Here is a 16,867-nt window from a genome sequence, read left to right on the forward strand (position 1 = left end):
AAAAATTAATTTGAGAAAGAGACAATTACAAGGAAAGCTATAGGCGATGCTAACTTTTGGTAAAGGGGTAGTGTACATCTTGCATTTTGCCTAGAATATCCCTAAATTTTCAAAGAAAAAGTTGTTGTGTGTTGCATAAATAAATAAATAAAGAGTTGTGCTAAACTGACTAAAAAAAAGACATTCAGATACACTCATCTGAATTTAGCCACACAAAAAAAAAATACACTCAACTTGTGTGTAATGTGAATAAAATCATATATTTTCTCTTGAGATATTTCAGGAAAAAATCTATGGTTCTATGCACATTCCACATCAATTGTGTGTTTTTTTATTTATTTTAAAGATTAAGAGACGGTTGAGTGTATCTGAGTGTCTTTTTATATCTATGGTTCAATGCACATTCTACTTCACTTGAGTGGATTTGATTGTTTTTTTTTCAATCTTATTAAAAAATAATAAAAAGAAGAAGAAGGAAAGTTTCAGATATCATCACCATGATTTTAAATCTTGATATTGTTAAGTAACGAGATAGATTTGAAGTACATCTCAGATTTCATTTGAAAATCCCTGCCAGTCAATAGAACTCAACCGAGTCAACCAACATTTTGTATATTTTAAATAAAATAATAATTTTTTTAAAATTTAAATATTTATTATATAAATAAACCATGTTTTTATTAATACACATGTTCTAATCCACCATCTTTTTTCAAAAAAGATGGGTTAGAAGCTTTGGAATGAGCTGATTTTTTGTGAGGATGATCTCTATGATGGGGAGATCATCCTCACCAAAAATCAGCCTATTTCAAAACTTCTAACCCCATCAAAAGTGATTTACAAAAATAAGACGGTCTACGATTCTTCAACTTATAAACTAGGGTTAGAAGTTTCAAAATGAGCTGATTTTTAGTGAGGATGATCTCTTCACCGTAGAGATCATCCTCACAAAAAATCAGAATATTCAAAAATTTCTAACCCCATCAAAAGTGATTTACAAAAAATGTTTGGCAAACTTTAGAGTTGTCAAATCGCTCCCATATATATGTATAGAGGGTGGCGTTCGGAGGCCCTAAAGAGAGCCAAACATTTTTTCAATGTTTGGGTTAGAGGTCTCATAATGGGCTGATTTTTTGTGAGGATGATCTCTATGATGAGGAGACCACCCTCACAAAAAATCAGCTCATTCTGAAACTTTTAACCCCATCAAAAGTGATTTATAAAAATTAGACAGCCCATGATTCTTCAACTTGTGAATTAGGGTTAAAATTTTCGGAATGAGCTAATTTTTGATGATGATGGTCTCTTCACTATAAAGACCATCCTCACAAAAAATCGAGATGAGACAAAATACCATTAAAAAAACAAAATACCAACATGAAATTAAAACGGATGGCTATCGAACTCCCAAATTTAAAACTAAAATTCAACAATGAAATTAATAAATTTTTTTTTTCAAAGTGCTCAATTTTTTTTCCTTAACAATCTTGTGACATCAAATCATGTTTTTGGATGCCAAAAATTGACGAGATTAAGATCCACTCCAAGGTGTTCAAAGTAATAAATAAACAACATCAATCTATTTTTTTTTTTTTTTGACTAATTGGATCCCTACTTCAAGGTTTGTTGGGTAACAAACTTGATAAAGCAATGTTTGATGGATAACAAACTCGATAAACTAAGGTTCCCTAGGAATTGTTAGAATTCCAAGGGAGTTTTTGTAATAAAAAAGCGAGAGTCAGGTCTGCTGGTAAACCTCTCTTCTTTGTTACACATTTGTTTGTAGTTGTTGATATTAAGGTTGTTGAGGTCACCTTATGGCATAAGAAAATATGATCTAATGCCACAGGGATACAATAGAAAAAACTCTATGACCATTAGGGAAAAAAATATAAGGTTATTTTTCACCATTAAACCTTGGTTTTAAATTTGGGAGTTCAACAATTGCTCATTTTCAAAACCGTGCATGAAGACCATTTTTTTGTTGTTGTTGTATTCGAGTTTTTCCGTCTGGAAGGATGTGGTGTTGGATTGTTATTTATAAAAAGATATTCTTTGTGCTAGATTATTGGTTTCATCTAGTACTTAATTCAAAGAATTTTGTGACTAGCACGTTATAGATTTTCCAAGAAAATAGTAAGTTACCAATTTTTTTTTTTAGAAAAATCCTATCTTGACTCTCCAAACTTCAAGGGTAAAAAAAATATTTGAAACCCTTGTAAGTTAATTTTTTTTTTTTAAATAAAAATAATTAGTATTGCATCACAAAAAGTCAAAAAAATAATTTTTTATCATATCAAGTTCTGACGACTCATGAGAAAACAAATGATCTCAATCGTGTAAACATGAAATCCAATGATCATGATTTATATGTATTCAAATAATACAAATCTTGATGATACTTATTTCGAGGAAAATGTCGATCATCGGATTTTGTACTGCATGTTTGTGATCATGTGTTTTTTTCATGACTCAATGGATTTCAACTTTTTTTTTTAAATTTTTTATAATTTAAATCTGCCCTACGTTTCGCTCGAGATTATTCAATGAGATTTCTCGAAACCATTTGTGATATAGATGCGAGAAAGAAAACAAAATAGCTAATATTGGAAATCATGATAGAAGGGGCATCTCATTTCTCACGGTATAAATCACAATCCAAAGAAGTCGGAGGAAAAGACAAAACCTCAAAAAGTTTAAAAAAGGGAACAACCCCAACAAATCTCAAAGTATGGCGACATCCTAGACATGGCATGGCGACACCATAACGCCATTTTTTCCCGCTCAAGACGTACCCATTTGTCTTTGGCGGGCAACTCCACAGAAATCGGTGCACCATGTTCTCATCCGTCCGCCACTCTGGAGACATTTTCGCTTCGATTTTTACCCGTAAAACTCGCCGATTGCCTAGACGTTATGGCGTATCACGCAACTTCTTCTCCCTTAATAAATACACTAAGACCAAACAAAAAACTTACTTTACTCGTATTCTCTACCAACCTTCTCGTTCGTGCCTCAGCTCCATCTCTGCAAACCCTAATATGGGTTCTATTTCTGCCCTAGAAGATCTTCGCTTATATTATCCTTCGACCCGAAGAGATGAATCCATTGTAGATGATTATCATGGCGTTAAAATTTCTGATCCGTATCGCTGGTACTGGAATTTATGAGTTTTAATCGCATGTTTTATTCAAAACTAATCGAATTTTAGCTAAATTTTATCTTTTTTGTTCCCCCAATTAGGCTTGAAGATCCCGATGCGGACGAAGTTAAGGATTTTGTCGAAAAGCAAGTGAATTTGACTTCATCGTTGTTAAAGACTTGCGAGACTAGGGAGAAGCTTCACCAGCAGATTACGAAGCTCTTCGATCACCCACGATACGATGCTCCTTTCAAACGAGGGGATAAGTACTTTTACTTTCACAATTCCGGGCTTCAAGCACAAAGTGTCCTCTTCGTGCAGGTTTGCAGGATTGAATTCTGTTAGGAAATTGAAAAAGAAAGATAAAATTATATTTTTATGAATTCACGAGCTCTTTTCGATTTTAACAGGATAGTTTGGATGCAAAAGCGGAGATTTTGCTTGATCCAAACGGACTCAGTGAGGATGGGACGGTTGCTTTGAACATGGCTTCTATTAGCGAGGATGCCAAGTACTTGGCTTATGGACTTAGTTCGAGCGGTAGTGATTGGGTGACTATTAAAGTAATGCGGGTTGAGGATAAAAGTGCCGAACCCGATACTCTATCATGGGTGAGTCCTCAAGCCTGATTATGGCTTATATATTTGTCGAATTATTGCAAAAAGATCAAAAGAATATATTTTGTTGGTGGTTCTACTCGTTACAGGTTAAATTTTCAACTATTAGTTGGACTCATGATAGCAAAGGTTTTTTCTACAGCCGCTACCCTGCTCCCATGTAAGTAGTGATTCTACTTTAGTTTATGCTAAATGGCTTCATGTTGATATGCTATGATCTGGGTTTCTATGGGATTGGAATGTTGAATTAATGATAATGGGTTTATTTCTATAGTGAAGGAGAACAACTAGATGCTGGGACCGAGACAAATTCCAACCTGAATCATGAGGTATACTATCATTTCCTTGGTACAGAACAATCCCAAGATGTTCTATGCTGGAAAGATCCTGCCAATCCGAAATATATGTTTGAGGCTACAGTCATGTATGATGGGAAGGTAATCGGCACTCTACTCAGAACCCATATAACTTTTAACAGAAAAACATTGACAATCACTTCTAACAATTTTATGGTGTTAAGTAGTATTAGCCTGTTGTATAGTGCTATTTGTTTAATATTGTAGTGTATGTTCTCTCCTTGTAAAAAATAGTCGATAATTCTGAATATTTTCCTTTGTTTGTTTCTCATATAAAGCCCAAACCATTTTTTTAAGGATAGGGAATCCCAAACTTGTGTAGTGGGCCAAATAAATAAGTTGGACGAGGTGCACTTAACAAAAACTATAACTATTAATGATCCCTCTGTAGATGCCTTGAGCACATCTCCAATGGCAATGCTATATCAATCTCTTTTAATTTCATTTTTTAAAACAATAAAGTGAAAATTTGCAATATTTGGCATGGGACACTCCAATGCTTCGTCTCAAAGACTACCATCCGTATGCTTTGGATGACAATTTGGTTAAAAAAAAAAAAAACCTCCAAAAGACACATATTTTGAAATATGCTAAATTCAATGTCAGTTTTGGCATTGGATATGACATTTATATTTGAGACAATTTTTAGCACATGGGTTGGAGCATGATTTTTGGGTAGTAGTGCCAAAAATAGGCGCTTCTACCCTCTAATAGCATGCTGATTGAGATGCTCTTAGCACTTCAGCTGTGCTTTTTTTTTTTTTTTTTAAATTTTAATTTAGTTTCTTTATCCATTTGTAGTTCTAATTTTTTTTGTTTATTGCTTCTCTACTCTTTATCAATGACCACTTTATATCTACAAATTACATACAATGGTTATTACTCCCCCGCACATGTTCTTAATGATGTCAATATAGTTGCTTATGGCTTGCATATCCCTCAAATACTTATCAAATTAACTCTATAGGGATTCTATTGTACGTTTTTAAATAATAAAATAAAGAACATTTGGAGATTCTTTATCCTTTTTTCGAAACTTATCCATTAATTGTTTAAGTACCAAGTTGCCTCTCAGACATTATATTCTTGTTTCTTATCCTTGTTTTTTCCATAGTTGTGTGGGTCATGAGTTTGATAACATGATTGGGTGATTTTGTGCATTATATTCAACAACTTGGTGAACTAGGAAAATATAGTTTCTCCCACGTACTTCTAGACCTCTATTGAAAAATTATATGGGCCCAAAGCTTCTTGTATCTTCATCCTTGCCAAAACACTTCATTTTCTATAAACCTAATTATGTTGAAGTTTATATGAGTTGCTTTTTCTAGTTTTAAGTACTTTGTGTTGTCTTATTTGGTAAATACCTTTCTTAGCAAAGGCTTTGGAATACTAACCTAAAAATAGCTTCCTTAGTGGTCCATCTAATATTAAAATCCAAGAATAAGTCAACCTGAATGGCATTAGCAAGGGTTTGAACCAGCAATTCAGTAGAAACTTACACATAAGTAACCATTTGGGTTGGTGTGATCTAGATTAATCAAATGGTCCATGATGGGATTTATTGAGCTTAGGTCCATGTGAAAAAAGCCACCTTAGATGGAATTGGAGATATCTAGTTAAACCTATTTTGGAAATAACCATGGTATTTTTTTAAAATCATTGAATGAATTCATGAGTTGAAATTTTTTCCTTGGGGGACTAACACCAAAATCATCTCTCCTCCTGAGAAGCCACTCCATTGATTTTTTCATTCCACATATGGCTAACAATGCTCTTAAATAATACTATGGGGGAGGGGGATAAGCACTAATTATATTGGTATCTTTTTTGTTTGGCCTGGTTTATTTTACAAAAGCCTATTGCTACTCCTTCAACATTATCTAACAATGTATCCCATCTATATTTAATCATGCAAATCTTATTTCTAGTTTTTTAAGCTCTTTGGACAAAAGCCTGTAGGCATCCCCAATTTCCTTGGATTTATCTCCTTTTGAGCATGCTATGTTTAACTCTCCATCTTGTATTTTAGTCAACTCCCTAATTTTTTGTTTTGTTTTGTTCTTATGCCAAACAAATACTATTTTCCTGGTCTGTTTTTTTTTTGCTTACACTCGTCCTGCTTGATGGGTGGGCCCTTTCATACTCGTTGTTGCCATCGAGCATAGTTGCACATCATTTCTTGGAGATTGCCTTGCCCACTAAACACCATCATGTGTCAAATTGTATGTTTTGGGATGTGTTGACAAAAAAATTTGAAAACAAGAAGTGCATTGTTGTTGGTACTTGGTACACAGGTCAAGGCAAGCTGCAATAAATGAACTATGGGCTAGGCAGATTCCTTTTTGACTTTACTAGAGGAACTGAATCTTATGGGAAGCCTAAACTTCCACTAAAAAAGGTTATCAGTACTTTTCTTTGATCTATTGATGGTTAACTTCTGTTGGAATAGTCTTTGAACTTTAAGAACATATGTTCACCGTTTAATATGCTTCTTCTATCATTGTCACTATAAAGCCTTGTTCCACTTGAAATCATCTCCTTGGTTTGGTTGTATTATAGAACTGGGCATTTTAATAGAGACCAGGAAGTGCTTTATACTTCTCATCAATCTTCAAAGCTGCCCTTTGGGATTTCACATACAAAATGTTTATCTTACATTTTTTATTTTTATTTTTATAAGTATTTATCTGACATTCTCTTTCTTAACTAATTATCTAACTGGATATTGCATAAATTGTGTGACTCTGGTTGACTGGCTGACTCAATTTTCGTAGTTTTCCCCTTATATCTACAGTATGTTCTTCTATACATTGGGGAGAATTGTGACCCAGTCAACAAACTTTACTACTGTGACTTATCAGCACTCCCGAATGGGCTTGATGGTTTTGGGGATAGAAAAGAAATGCTTCCTTTTACCAAGCTTGTTGACAATTTTGATGCAAGTTATCAAGCTATTGCGAATGATGACACACAGTTTACCTTTTTGACTAATAAAGATGCTCCAAAATATAAGTTGGTTCGTGTAGATCTCAAGGAACCAAGTGTTTGGACCAATGTCCTCGAAGAAGCTGAGAAAGATGTGCTTGAATCAGCTTATGCTGTTAATGGTAACCAAATTCTGGTGAGTTACTTGAGCGATGTTAAGTATGTTCTCCAGATAAGGGACTTGCAGACAGGTGCATTGCTACATCATTTGCCCATTGACATTGGCACAGTTTATGGGATTTCTGGACGGCGCAAAGACAGTGAGGTTTTTATTGGGTTCACTAGCTTCCTCACTCCTGGTATTATATACCAATGCAATTTAGAAACTGAGGTTCCAGAAATGAAGGTATTCCGCGAAATTGTTGTTCCTGGATTTGATCGCACAGCATTCCAGGTTAATCAGGTAATCAATCTATCTACTTTCCACAACTTACAATTCTCTCTTGTCAAGCTGATTTAATCGTTTTTTTATTGTTCCGAATAAATCACTTTCTACTCAAATTTGTGTTGTATGGAAACGATAAACTCATCTAATTGCTTCTTAGTATCCTATTATTATCTTTTACTGCGTTGCAAACTTCTGCACGAGTCTATATGATGAACACAATGTTTGTATTTTCCCTTATATAAAGAACCCTGCCTGGAAGACTTTGTTCTGATCGTCTATTTATGAATTTCTTTCTTCTGATTGGGTTTTCATTTTCAGGTTTTTGTACCTAGCAAAGATGGTCAGAATATACCAATGTTCATAGTGTCAGAGAAGAATATTATTTTGGATGGATCACGTCCGTGTTTATTATATGGTTATGGGGGTTTTAACATTAGCATTACACCATCCTTCAGCGTTAGCCGCATTGTTCTTACGAGGCATTTAGGTGCTGTATTCTGCATAGCCAACATTCGTGGTGGTGGAGAGTACGGGGAAGAATGGCACAAAGCAGGATCACTTTCTAAAAAGCAGAATTGCTTCAATGACTTCATTTCTTCTGCGGAATATCTTGTATCTGCTGGTTATACCCAGCCCAAGAAGCTGTGTATTGAAGGTGGAAGCAATGGTGGACTTCTTATTGCTGCTTGTATAAATCAGGTACGGGGATGGGTGTCTTTGTGTTATGTCTTTATTATAAATATATTGAATGAATCAATTATCCTTTAATGAAATTTCAAACTTTTGTGGTGGCAGCGACCTGATCTTTTTGGCTGTGCTCTGGCTCATGTTGGTGTCATGGACATGTTGCGTTTCCACAAGTTTACCATAGGTTTGCCTTCATTATTTTTCTCTACTAGCTCACTATTTTTGACACCAGAATTGTGATTTAGTTTTTGGTTTCCAGGCCATGCGTGGACGTCTGACTATGGCTGTTCAGACAAGGAGGAAGAGTTCCATTGGCTTATCAAGTAAGGAAATTTTATGATTGCTGTTTCAATTTTTAGACATATTGAGATGGAATTTATGTCAGATCTAATTTCATTGACCTTCAACTTTATTTTCTATTCTTTATCTATATCTAATCTTTTATTTTCTACTGTGTTTCAAATTTGCTTCAGCTGCTGCTTTCTTGTTCTTTCACTGGTACATAGTTGTATTTTTTAACTGTTCAAGAAATTCAAGGCCTACTTACAAATAGTTCATAATGAGTTCTGTTGGTTAAAAATTATTGTAGGACAGAAAATATAACCCAGCTACATAAACTCACTAGCTTTTTTTTTTTTTTTGCCAAAAGATATTATTCAGTATAAGAGGTTTCTAGTTTCAGTAAATGTCTAAATAATGCCTGGTTCTTTATAAAGATAATTTGCAGCTATGTTCTTGCATTATTAGTGTACTAACTTGGCTCTCAATGAAGGAAAATTTGGCATTTCAAGTTTATACTTGTTTTGGGAGTTTCTTTCTGTAGTCCATGTTCACATCCCATCTTGTCCTCAGGGCATTCCATGTGGCTACAAGTTTATTCACATAAAATGGGAATCCTATGAGTTCTCTGTCCAGTCAAATATATTCTTCATCTCTGATTCTTAGCCAGTAAATAGTTTTGTTAGCTTCTTATGCTGATTTCTCGTCGTATACTTTTATTACTGTTGGGATTTCTTATTGAGTTTAACTGTTTGTGTTCTCAGTTACTCACCACTTCATAATGTGAAAAGACCATGGGAAAAGCTTCATGATCCACAATGCCAGTACCCACCTACCATGCTTTTGACAGCTGATCATGATGACCGGGTTGTGCCATTACACTCATTGAAGTTATTAGCTGTAAGTTCTTGATTGCCATTCTTCATATGTCAAAAGAATAAATAAATAAAAATGCTATTACATAAGAAATATTATAATTTATTAGTGAATGAAATAGCGTATCTTTTGGAGTGTTATTTATATATGTTGTTTTTTTGATAAGTTTATTTTGGAGTGATATAATTATAATAGATAATTGAAAAAGAAAGGAATTCTGTCTTGATGGTGTAACATATTTTTTTCTCTAAACTACTCGAACAAAATGAGGTCATATCTTCATTGATCTGGCTGTGACAATTTGGTTGCCATATGCTATATACACATTTCACCTTCCAAATCTAAAGGGAATAAACCTCTAATGTGCCACTTGATGCCACACATCATTGTGAATGTGTGATCAACAGTGTTGGAACTTCAGTTTTCATATTGTTGATCTCAGGATATTGGATGTTTGTCTTGTGTTTTATATGTGAATATATGCATGAGCTGGAGTATCATCGTGACATTCCATTGTTTTAATTTCTTAACTCGGGGGTTTTCTTCTTTCTCCCACAGACCATGCAATACATCCTCTGCACGAGCTTGGAGAACAGTCCACAGACCAATCCAATTGTTGGTCGCATTGACCGCAAGGCAGGACATGGTGCTGGACGCCCTACCCAGAAAATGGTAACCATTTCCTTTTAATTTATTTTTAAGTGCATTTGTTGGAGGAGATGAGTAGAGTCAACCCATGGTGTGATCTAATGAGGGCCTATCCTTGTCTCTTACATTGCAGATTGATGAAGCTGCCGACCGGTACAGTTTCATGGCAAAAATGTTGGGGGCATCCTGGATTGACTAACTCTGATCACTCTAGAGAATGATGTTGATATTTGAAGAAAAACAGAACACACACACACACATCTAGGCATGATCATACGTTTATACATGTAATTCATAAGGATAGGTAGGCATGTGTGGGCAATTTGCCTGAAAAGTAATTTAAGGTTCTGGTGATGGAGGCGTAGGCAATGGTGGAGGGTAATTTATGCAGACATGGGGTAATCTTTTCTCTATATATTTTACTTCTGAACCATCTTGAGCCAAAAGCAGAATGGATTTTGATTTGTTCCAACTTTTTTACTATGCGTATCACACCAATGGATGGTGTGTTTCCATGTCTCTTTGATGAATTGTGCATGTGGTTACCTGGTAGTATTGGATATGATCGTCACGTGGTTAACCTAATAGTTTGCTAATAATGATAGATATGATTGCCCATCTCTTGAACCAGCAACCCCCCGCCTCGCCCCTCCCCCTCGCCCCTCCCCTTCTCTCCTCTTAAAACTGTCTAATTTGTCTTTGTAGATTGCTGAGTGATTTGGTAGCATCACCAACTTTTGCATATAATACTTCCCATAGATTTGCTGCTCTCTTCACAGGCTATTGTACTGTTTATGTATTAAGTGGTTTTGGTTTCTAGCCACCCCTTCCAGATTTTGGAATCTCTCACTCACATTTATGGAAAATGTTCAGATGAGTTTCCATTTCCATTCCCCATCTAAATGATTGCACTTGGTGGAGTATATATCATCCACCACCAACAATTGAAAATGATATCGAACATTATGTTCTCGAAAGGTTCACCTCTTGGAAGAAATAAAGTGGTCTTATTTCTTGTTGTTGTCCATTGATGATTTTAGAAGCTTGCTTTTACACTTTGTTTGGATTAAGAGAAATGGAGAGGAGAAAATAATTGAGTTTCTCTCCATTTCTCTTGTTTGGATTATTAAGTGGGGAGAGGAGAAAATAATTGGAGTCTCTCTCCAAAAGTGGAGAGAGGAGAGAAATGGAGTAATTTTTTTTTTTAAAATATGTTATTATTTCAACTCTGCCCCTAGATTACTTTGAATATATTTTGAAATTTCAAAGTTGTCCTGAGTTCACTCCTATCAAATCAAACATGGTGGAGAGAAATTGAGTCCTTCTCTCCACTTCTCAATCCAAACACAGCCTTGGGGACATCACCCCTTGACTTGTGAATTGCGAAGTATGGGACTATGAAGAGACCTTTTTTGATGGGTTTATTTTATTTTTAATTTTTGATGATGGTTGCCTCTGCAGAGACCAAAAAATTGTGTATGTTATACATGTGAAGCTACAAATCACAATCTCGGGTACATCAAAGCTGTAGCCAGGTGTCCGATTGGTGAACTTCGTGTGGAAATGGATCTATCTATTTAGTATTTCGTTCAGTCTGGGTCTGGCTATCTAGTTAGGCCTTATCGATTTGACTAGGTTTTAGGTGTTAGTCCATCATCCAAGCTAGTTGGGCTCTGCTTAACTATAAATAAAATTATGGTTCAGATCTAGATGTATCGATTCCAAATTGAGAAAAAAATATTTTATTTAAATAAAGAAAGAAAAGAAGCTATCTTTGACTCAATGACGCTATTTAGTGAAAGTATAATGTCATTATCCCAGGACAATTAATCTAATGTATCAAGACTAGCCTTATTCGGCCACACTGACCTAATTTTGCTAACCACTTTATAGAATAAGTGGAGGCATTTCCGCCATGGTCTTTGTATTCTCCTTTCTATATTCCTTCGGTCTTGTAGGCCAAGGCTATCACAATTAGGTCAGCCAAGGGGAATGATCACCAGGTTAGCCAGGCTGAGAAGTAATCAGGTTGACTGGAGGGTTTAACTGATCATCTAGCCATGCTTCAATAGGTCCCATAATGGTTTGATTTCATCTGTAGCCAGCCAGCCATTCAATAGTCTGCCATTTTGATAGCACTTGATACCAGGATTTTTCCTGGCTTACCTGGCATGTGTGGTTTGTGGGGGGTATTGCATGTAACGGGGGGATGTGGGTAAGATATGGTGCTCTAAGAGGTCACTTGCAGGTCTTGGCATTTCTCAATGGGTTGTTATTCCTGAGTTGCACACGACCAGCTAAGAATATACTAGTACTTATGCTCCCACCCACGAGACTCCAATAGTCAATCCATGCTGCTGCTGCTGCTTTTTTTTTTCTTTTTCTTTCTGTTCTTTTAATTATGTGTGGGAGCAGAAAAAAAGTGCTAGAGTCCTAGAGGAAATAACAACTTGCCCTAGCCCAAGCATGAGAAATCTCTCCTCAGATACCTCAAGTTGTCTTGAGGTGTGGGTAAAATAACAATTATGGGAATAGGCAGATCCTAGGTGCAATGTCTACCCCATGAGCCCAATGAGACAAGACCATATTGTAAAGGTCGGGCAAATCATTTGTCTACGCATGTGTATTGATAAAAGTATTTGATTTGACCTGATATTACTCTAGCAGAATGGTCAAAACTAATGAGGTAAATGGTCAAGTACGTAACCTAAGAAAAACATGCCTATTGCCACAATGATGCCCACATCATATACTTATGGGATGGCAAACTCCAGAAGATGACACGAATCTACACATGATAATGACAAAAAAATTCACGATACATAGGCATTATAAACTGTAAAATACAGATTCATTTAAAAGCAAAGATATGCAATTCTATATATTCCCAACCTAAACTTTGTTTGACTCGATCGTTCACAGGTCCCGTCCGACAGGGTTAGGAGCAACAAATTCCAAGCCATATCAATAGAGCTATAGAGACTAAAGGCACGACCAGATTATTGCATCCACAATATGTATCATACAATTTCTAATAAAATTTGTGTCCCATGAGGCAAATCTATGTTGTGGTTATGCAAAATTGAATCTGCAAAATTTACAAGGTTTGAAGTATCAACCATTTTGTAGGAATCTGAAATTAAAAAGAGCCAGAGTATTGCTGAAACTGCCACAGAAAAGAATTCATTGATGGGATGGAACACTCTAGGTTGCAGAGGCAAGATGATTTAGCCATTTATGGAATTCCAATTGTGAACATCTAGTAACTATTTGACAAGGTACAATGTCCATGTATTACATGGAAGGATGATACACTCAGAATACCCAAGCAGTGTGTGTAATAATCAATAATCCTTTGTAAGAGAAACATTTATGATACAAAAGTTATCCTCAATGCAGTTACAGTGCGGGTTTTTGAGCAGCAACATGTTTCACAATTGCTTGGGCAGAATGATGAGCAAAATACTTTTGCCTTAACATCACGTATGGGTACCCAATAAATGACAGAAAGTGGGCAGGCTTTGAGAAGGAAAGGATTTCATACCAGACTTGGTCGTTCTCATCCAACTCAATTGAAAACCGTTCTTCCCCAGACTGCTTTCAACAATTTTCAGGAACACAAATCAACAAGGGTTAGAGCTTAAGCATTTCACAGTAGGTTCCACATGCTGAAAATGTAAGGTAACAAAAGAGAGAAAAAAAAGAAAAAGAGAAAGAAAGAAAGATGGAAACCGTGCATGCCTGTAAAGCACTGTTAACTCTATTAAAGAGAGCTAGAAAGCCCCATAAAGTTCAATTCTCAATATAATCATCATCAAACCTAATCCAAAATTAGGATCGGCTGAATGAATCTTGTTCCTCCACTCAGCCTAGCAAAATTGTTCGAGCTACTCTTGACACCAAATAAAGATCATTAAATTATATACTTTTTTGCTTTTGTATTTTGAAATTTAAATCTATGTATACAAATAATTCAATTGAATCTTCGAAATGTGACATCTATGTCATATATATGTACACACGTGTTTTGAAAAAATGGAAACAAACATAGCAGACAAGGAGATTGAGAACACATCCAAAGCAATGCAAAGAAAAATACAAGAAAGCAAAACTAAAAAGAGCTTACAAAGCAACTACGACACCTGGCTGCACACAAAGTCCCACCTAAACAAGAAATTCTCGAAGATGCAGCTCCTAAAATCTTTAAAAAATTTATATCAGAAACATGAGTTCAAGATATTGATGACGACTTCATTGATTCTGAGCTCCTCACCTTCAGACACAAGACCATTCCTTTCAAATTCCCCACTAAGTAGCAAATGGAAGGAAGCTCCCAAATTGTTTTTACACAATCTAAATGAGAGGAGCTCCAACTTGGGAAAAGAAAAAGGACTGAGTTATGGAAGACCCATTCGATGCCACTAAGTAGCAAATTGAAGGAAGCTCCCAAATTTTTTTTACACAATCTAAATGAGAGGAGCTCCAACTTGGGAAAAGAAAAAGGACTGAGTTACGGAAGACCCATTCGATGTGCACGAGGGAGATGAAGTTAGATCAGATCAACACCCCTATAACTGAGTTCACAAAAAAGTTACTAGAAGAAGCTAGTGATGTTAATATAAATTGAGTATGAGTGCTTCCCAAACAATTAGGGGCATAGCTAGGACTTTTTTTTGTTAGTGGGGGCAAACTATATTTAATGGTACACTTGAAGATGAATAGTTTTGGAGAGGAGAGAAATTCAGAGGTTTTTTGTTAGAAGTTGAAGAAAAGAATAGTCAAGAGGCAATTTCATTATCAAGAAATTGAAGAAAGGAGGGGGGGATTGGAGGGAGGTGAGGGTGTGGGGGCAAATGAGGAGGGGAGTGGGGGCAAATAAGGCATGTAATTAGTTGAAAATAAGGGGTATCTCAAAGTTCTGTGGGGGCAAGTGCCCCCATTGGCTCCTTACTAGCTCTGCCCCTGCAAATGATCTTCTTATTCAAAACACTGGTTTCCTTGCTCTTGCTCCCACTTCACACAACTAAGCCCCTGTCAAAGTTCACTAAGTCCAACTAGTTCTATTTGGGTTCTTCTATGTCGCTTAAGCCCTTCAACAATTTCTATACATTTTAATACATTCTCCTGCTTGATAAATCACCTAGCTCATGGGCATCAAACAAATAGATAGAGACAGATGAACTTTAGCAAACACAACAATTAGTTAAGTAAACTTCACACTGGGAGTCAAGTAAACATAAAGACACTTGTAGTTCTTTAGAGGTTTTGGGCTAAGTGAAGGCTGATCAAGTGATTCTGATGTAAACCTAGATCATGACTTAGGTTGCAGCACACAAGTTGACCTGATTAAGAGAAAAGGTACAATCACGAGGCTTTAAAACTAGACCGAGTCAAACTAGGATCAGTGGGGTCTGAGCTGTACTAATATAAAACTGGACATCCCTTTGACTTTGGTGGAAACCGGTTCAAACCGAATGAGTTTATGAAAATATACAAAACTTGAAATCAACAGGTGGGATCCGTTTAGGTATTATTTTGTATGTTTAAATGATTTTTCAGAACTTAAGGTGTCTGTAAATGGTTGTACTTGTTATTGATATAAAAATTAGAATGTTATTGCAACACCTATCAATTAATTAATTAATTAGAAAAGAACAAAGTCTACTATTTTAGAAATTTAACTAGCATTGAATTGGTTTTGAAGCGATTGACTGACTTGGACAAGTTTCTTCTTTCCTCTGATATTTACAAAATTTAAGAACCTAAAAATGGCTGCTAATATGATCGAGTGAACGATCTGGACTGTTTAGTTGCTGCGAATTAGTACAACATCATACATTCATTAATTCAGCTGAGCAGAGCAGAGCATCACAAACCCTAGTGAAATAAAGAAGACTAACCAGCAAGTGACCATGGAGGGTTCCACTGCCGAACCCGAACGAGGCCTTGAGCTTCTTCGTGTCTTTGTTCTCGGTAACGTACGCCACCTGGAGAGGCATCACCAACCATGGAAGAAGCTCTTTAACGCACACGCAGAACTTCTCTCCTGTCTCGATCCGAGTTTTGGGATCGACAAACGACCAATTCAACCCAAAATGCCTGCAATTTGAACAAAAAAGAAGGTAATTCTCTTTCTCGATCGTGTTAATAGGGTTTCTTTGGAGAAATTTATAGAAACCAACCTCCAGGAACGAAGAGCTGCCTTTCCATTCTCGTAGGTATGGAGGCCAGAGCCCACTAAAATGTGCGTGTGGTTGAGGAAGAAACCATCTTTGGAGAGCTCACCATGTTTTTGGAGGGAAGAAAGTGGCTTAGCAGTAGCGCCTCTGTATTTGGAGTCGTAGTTGAAGCTGCCTGACCTACAGAGGGAGAGATTTTAGATTAATAAAAGAAGGTTAATTATTATATAATTCACATGGATTAGATTAGAGGAGTTTTACTACTTGTCAATGCAGGTCTTCTGATCCTCGAGAGAGGGCGGCGCCCAGCATATGAAAACCATCTCTCTCTCTCTCTCGTCTCTCCCTCTCCCACCTTAGTTAAAATACACAGAGAGCAGTAATCTCATGCTCCAGGGTCAGTGACTAATAAATAAATATTAAGTGACCCCACACTTCACATGTACCACTTTCTTTTGGGACCATTAAGAGTTTCGACCAAGACCAACCCTAGATTTATTTATTTACCAAACAAACTAAACAGATTTCATTCTCTCATAAGGCATCCTTGTCAATAATTCTTTTATTAAGCTCCATGGGGAGCTCGTCATTACTAAAATCAATCGTACGTACCCATAATGGTAAGGAAATCAGCAGCGTAATTGCCTTCACGATAGCAGAAATCAACTAACTTCAAAGGTCGACATAAGATCGTTAATAATCTGTCT

At 36.2% G+C, this 16,867-nt stretch overlaps 2 protein-coding genes across 2 annotated transcripts; one reads left to right on the forward strand and one right to left on the reverse strand.

Moving 5' to 3' along the window:
• Window positions 1-2,739: 2,739 nt before the first annotated feature.
• LOC147407618 (uncharacterized) lies at window positions 2,740-10,599 on the forward strand. The gene is made up of 12 exons (XM_086436273.1): window positions 2,740-3,154; window positions 3,244-3,463; window positions 3,553-3,753; window positions 3,849-3,919; window positions 4,034-4,196; window positions 6,913-7,506; window positions 7,810-8,190; window positions 8,287-8,362; window positions 8,438-8,501; window positions 9,222-9,357; window positions 9,892-10,005; window positions 10,115-10,599. The coding sequence occupies exons 1-12, from the start codon at window positions 2,838-2,840 to the stop codon at window positions 10,178-10,180; spliced, it is 2,403 nt and encodes an 800-aa protein (XP_086292399.1). The 5' UTR covers window positions 2,740-2,837; the 3' UTR covers window positions 10,181-10,599.
• Window positions 10,600-13,186: 2,587 nt separating this feature from the next.
• Window positions 13,187-16,583, reverse strand: LOC147407619 (outer envelope protein). Its single transcript, XM_086436277.1, has 4 exons — window positions 16,425-16,583; window positions 16,164-16,340; window positions 15,882-16,080; window positions 13,187-13,575 (listed from the first exon to the last, which is right to left on the reverse strand). Exons 1-4 carry the CDS (start codon window positions 16,481-16,483, stop codon window positions 13,381-13,383), a joined length of 630 nt encoding a protein of 209 aa, XP_086292403.1. The 5' UTR covers window positions 16,484-16,583; the 3' UTR covers window positions 13,187-13,380.
• Window positions 16,584-16,867: the final 284 nt, after the last annotated feature.

This window comes from Akebia trifoliata, chromosome 3, assembly GCF_017979445.1.
Source record: "Akebia trifoliata isolate Shusen 1 chromosome 3, ASM1797944v1, whole genome shotgun sequence".
Taxonomy (NCBI): domain Eukaryota; kingdom Viridiplantae; phylum Streptophyta; class Magnoliopsida; order Ranunculales; family Lardizabalaceae; genus Akebia; species Akebia trifoliata.

Coding starts and splice junctions, on each gene's coding strand:
- LOC147407618 (XM_086436273.1), top strand. CDS start 2,838: ATGTTCTCATCCGTCCGCCACTCTGGAGACATTTTCGCTTCGATTTTT. Junction 3,155..3,243: donor ATTTCTGATCCGTATCGCTG/GTACTGGAATTT, acceptor TCCCCCAATTAG/GCTTGAAGATCCCGATGCGG. Junction 8,363..8,437: donor TTTCCACAAGTTTACCATAG/GTTTGCCTTCAT, acceptor TTTGGTTTCCAG/GCCATGCGTGGACGTCTGAC.
- LOC147407619 (XM_086436277.1), bottom strand. CDS start 16,483: ATGGTTTTCATATGCTGGGCGCCGCCCTCTCTCGAGGATCAGAAGACC. Junction 16,341..16,424: donor CAGAAGACCTGCATTGACAA/GTAGTAAAACTC, acceptor CTCCCTCTGTAG/GTCAGGCAGCTTCAACTACG. Junction 16,081..16,163: donor GCAGCTCTTCGTTCCTGGAG/GTTGGTTTCTAT, acceptor TTCAAATTGCAG/GCATTTTGGGTTGAATTGGT.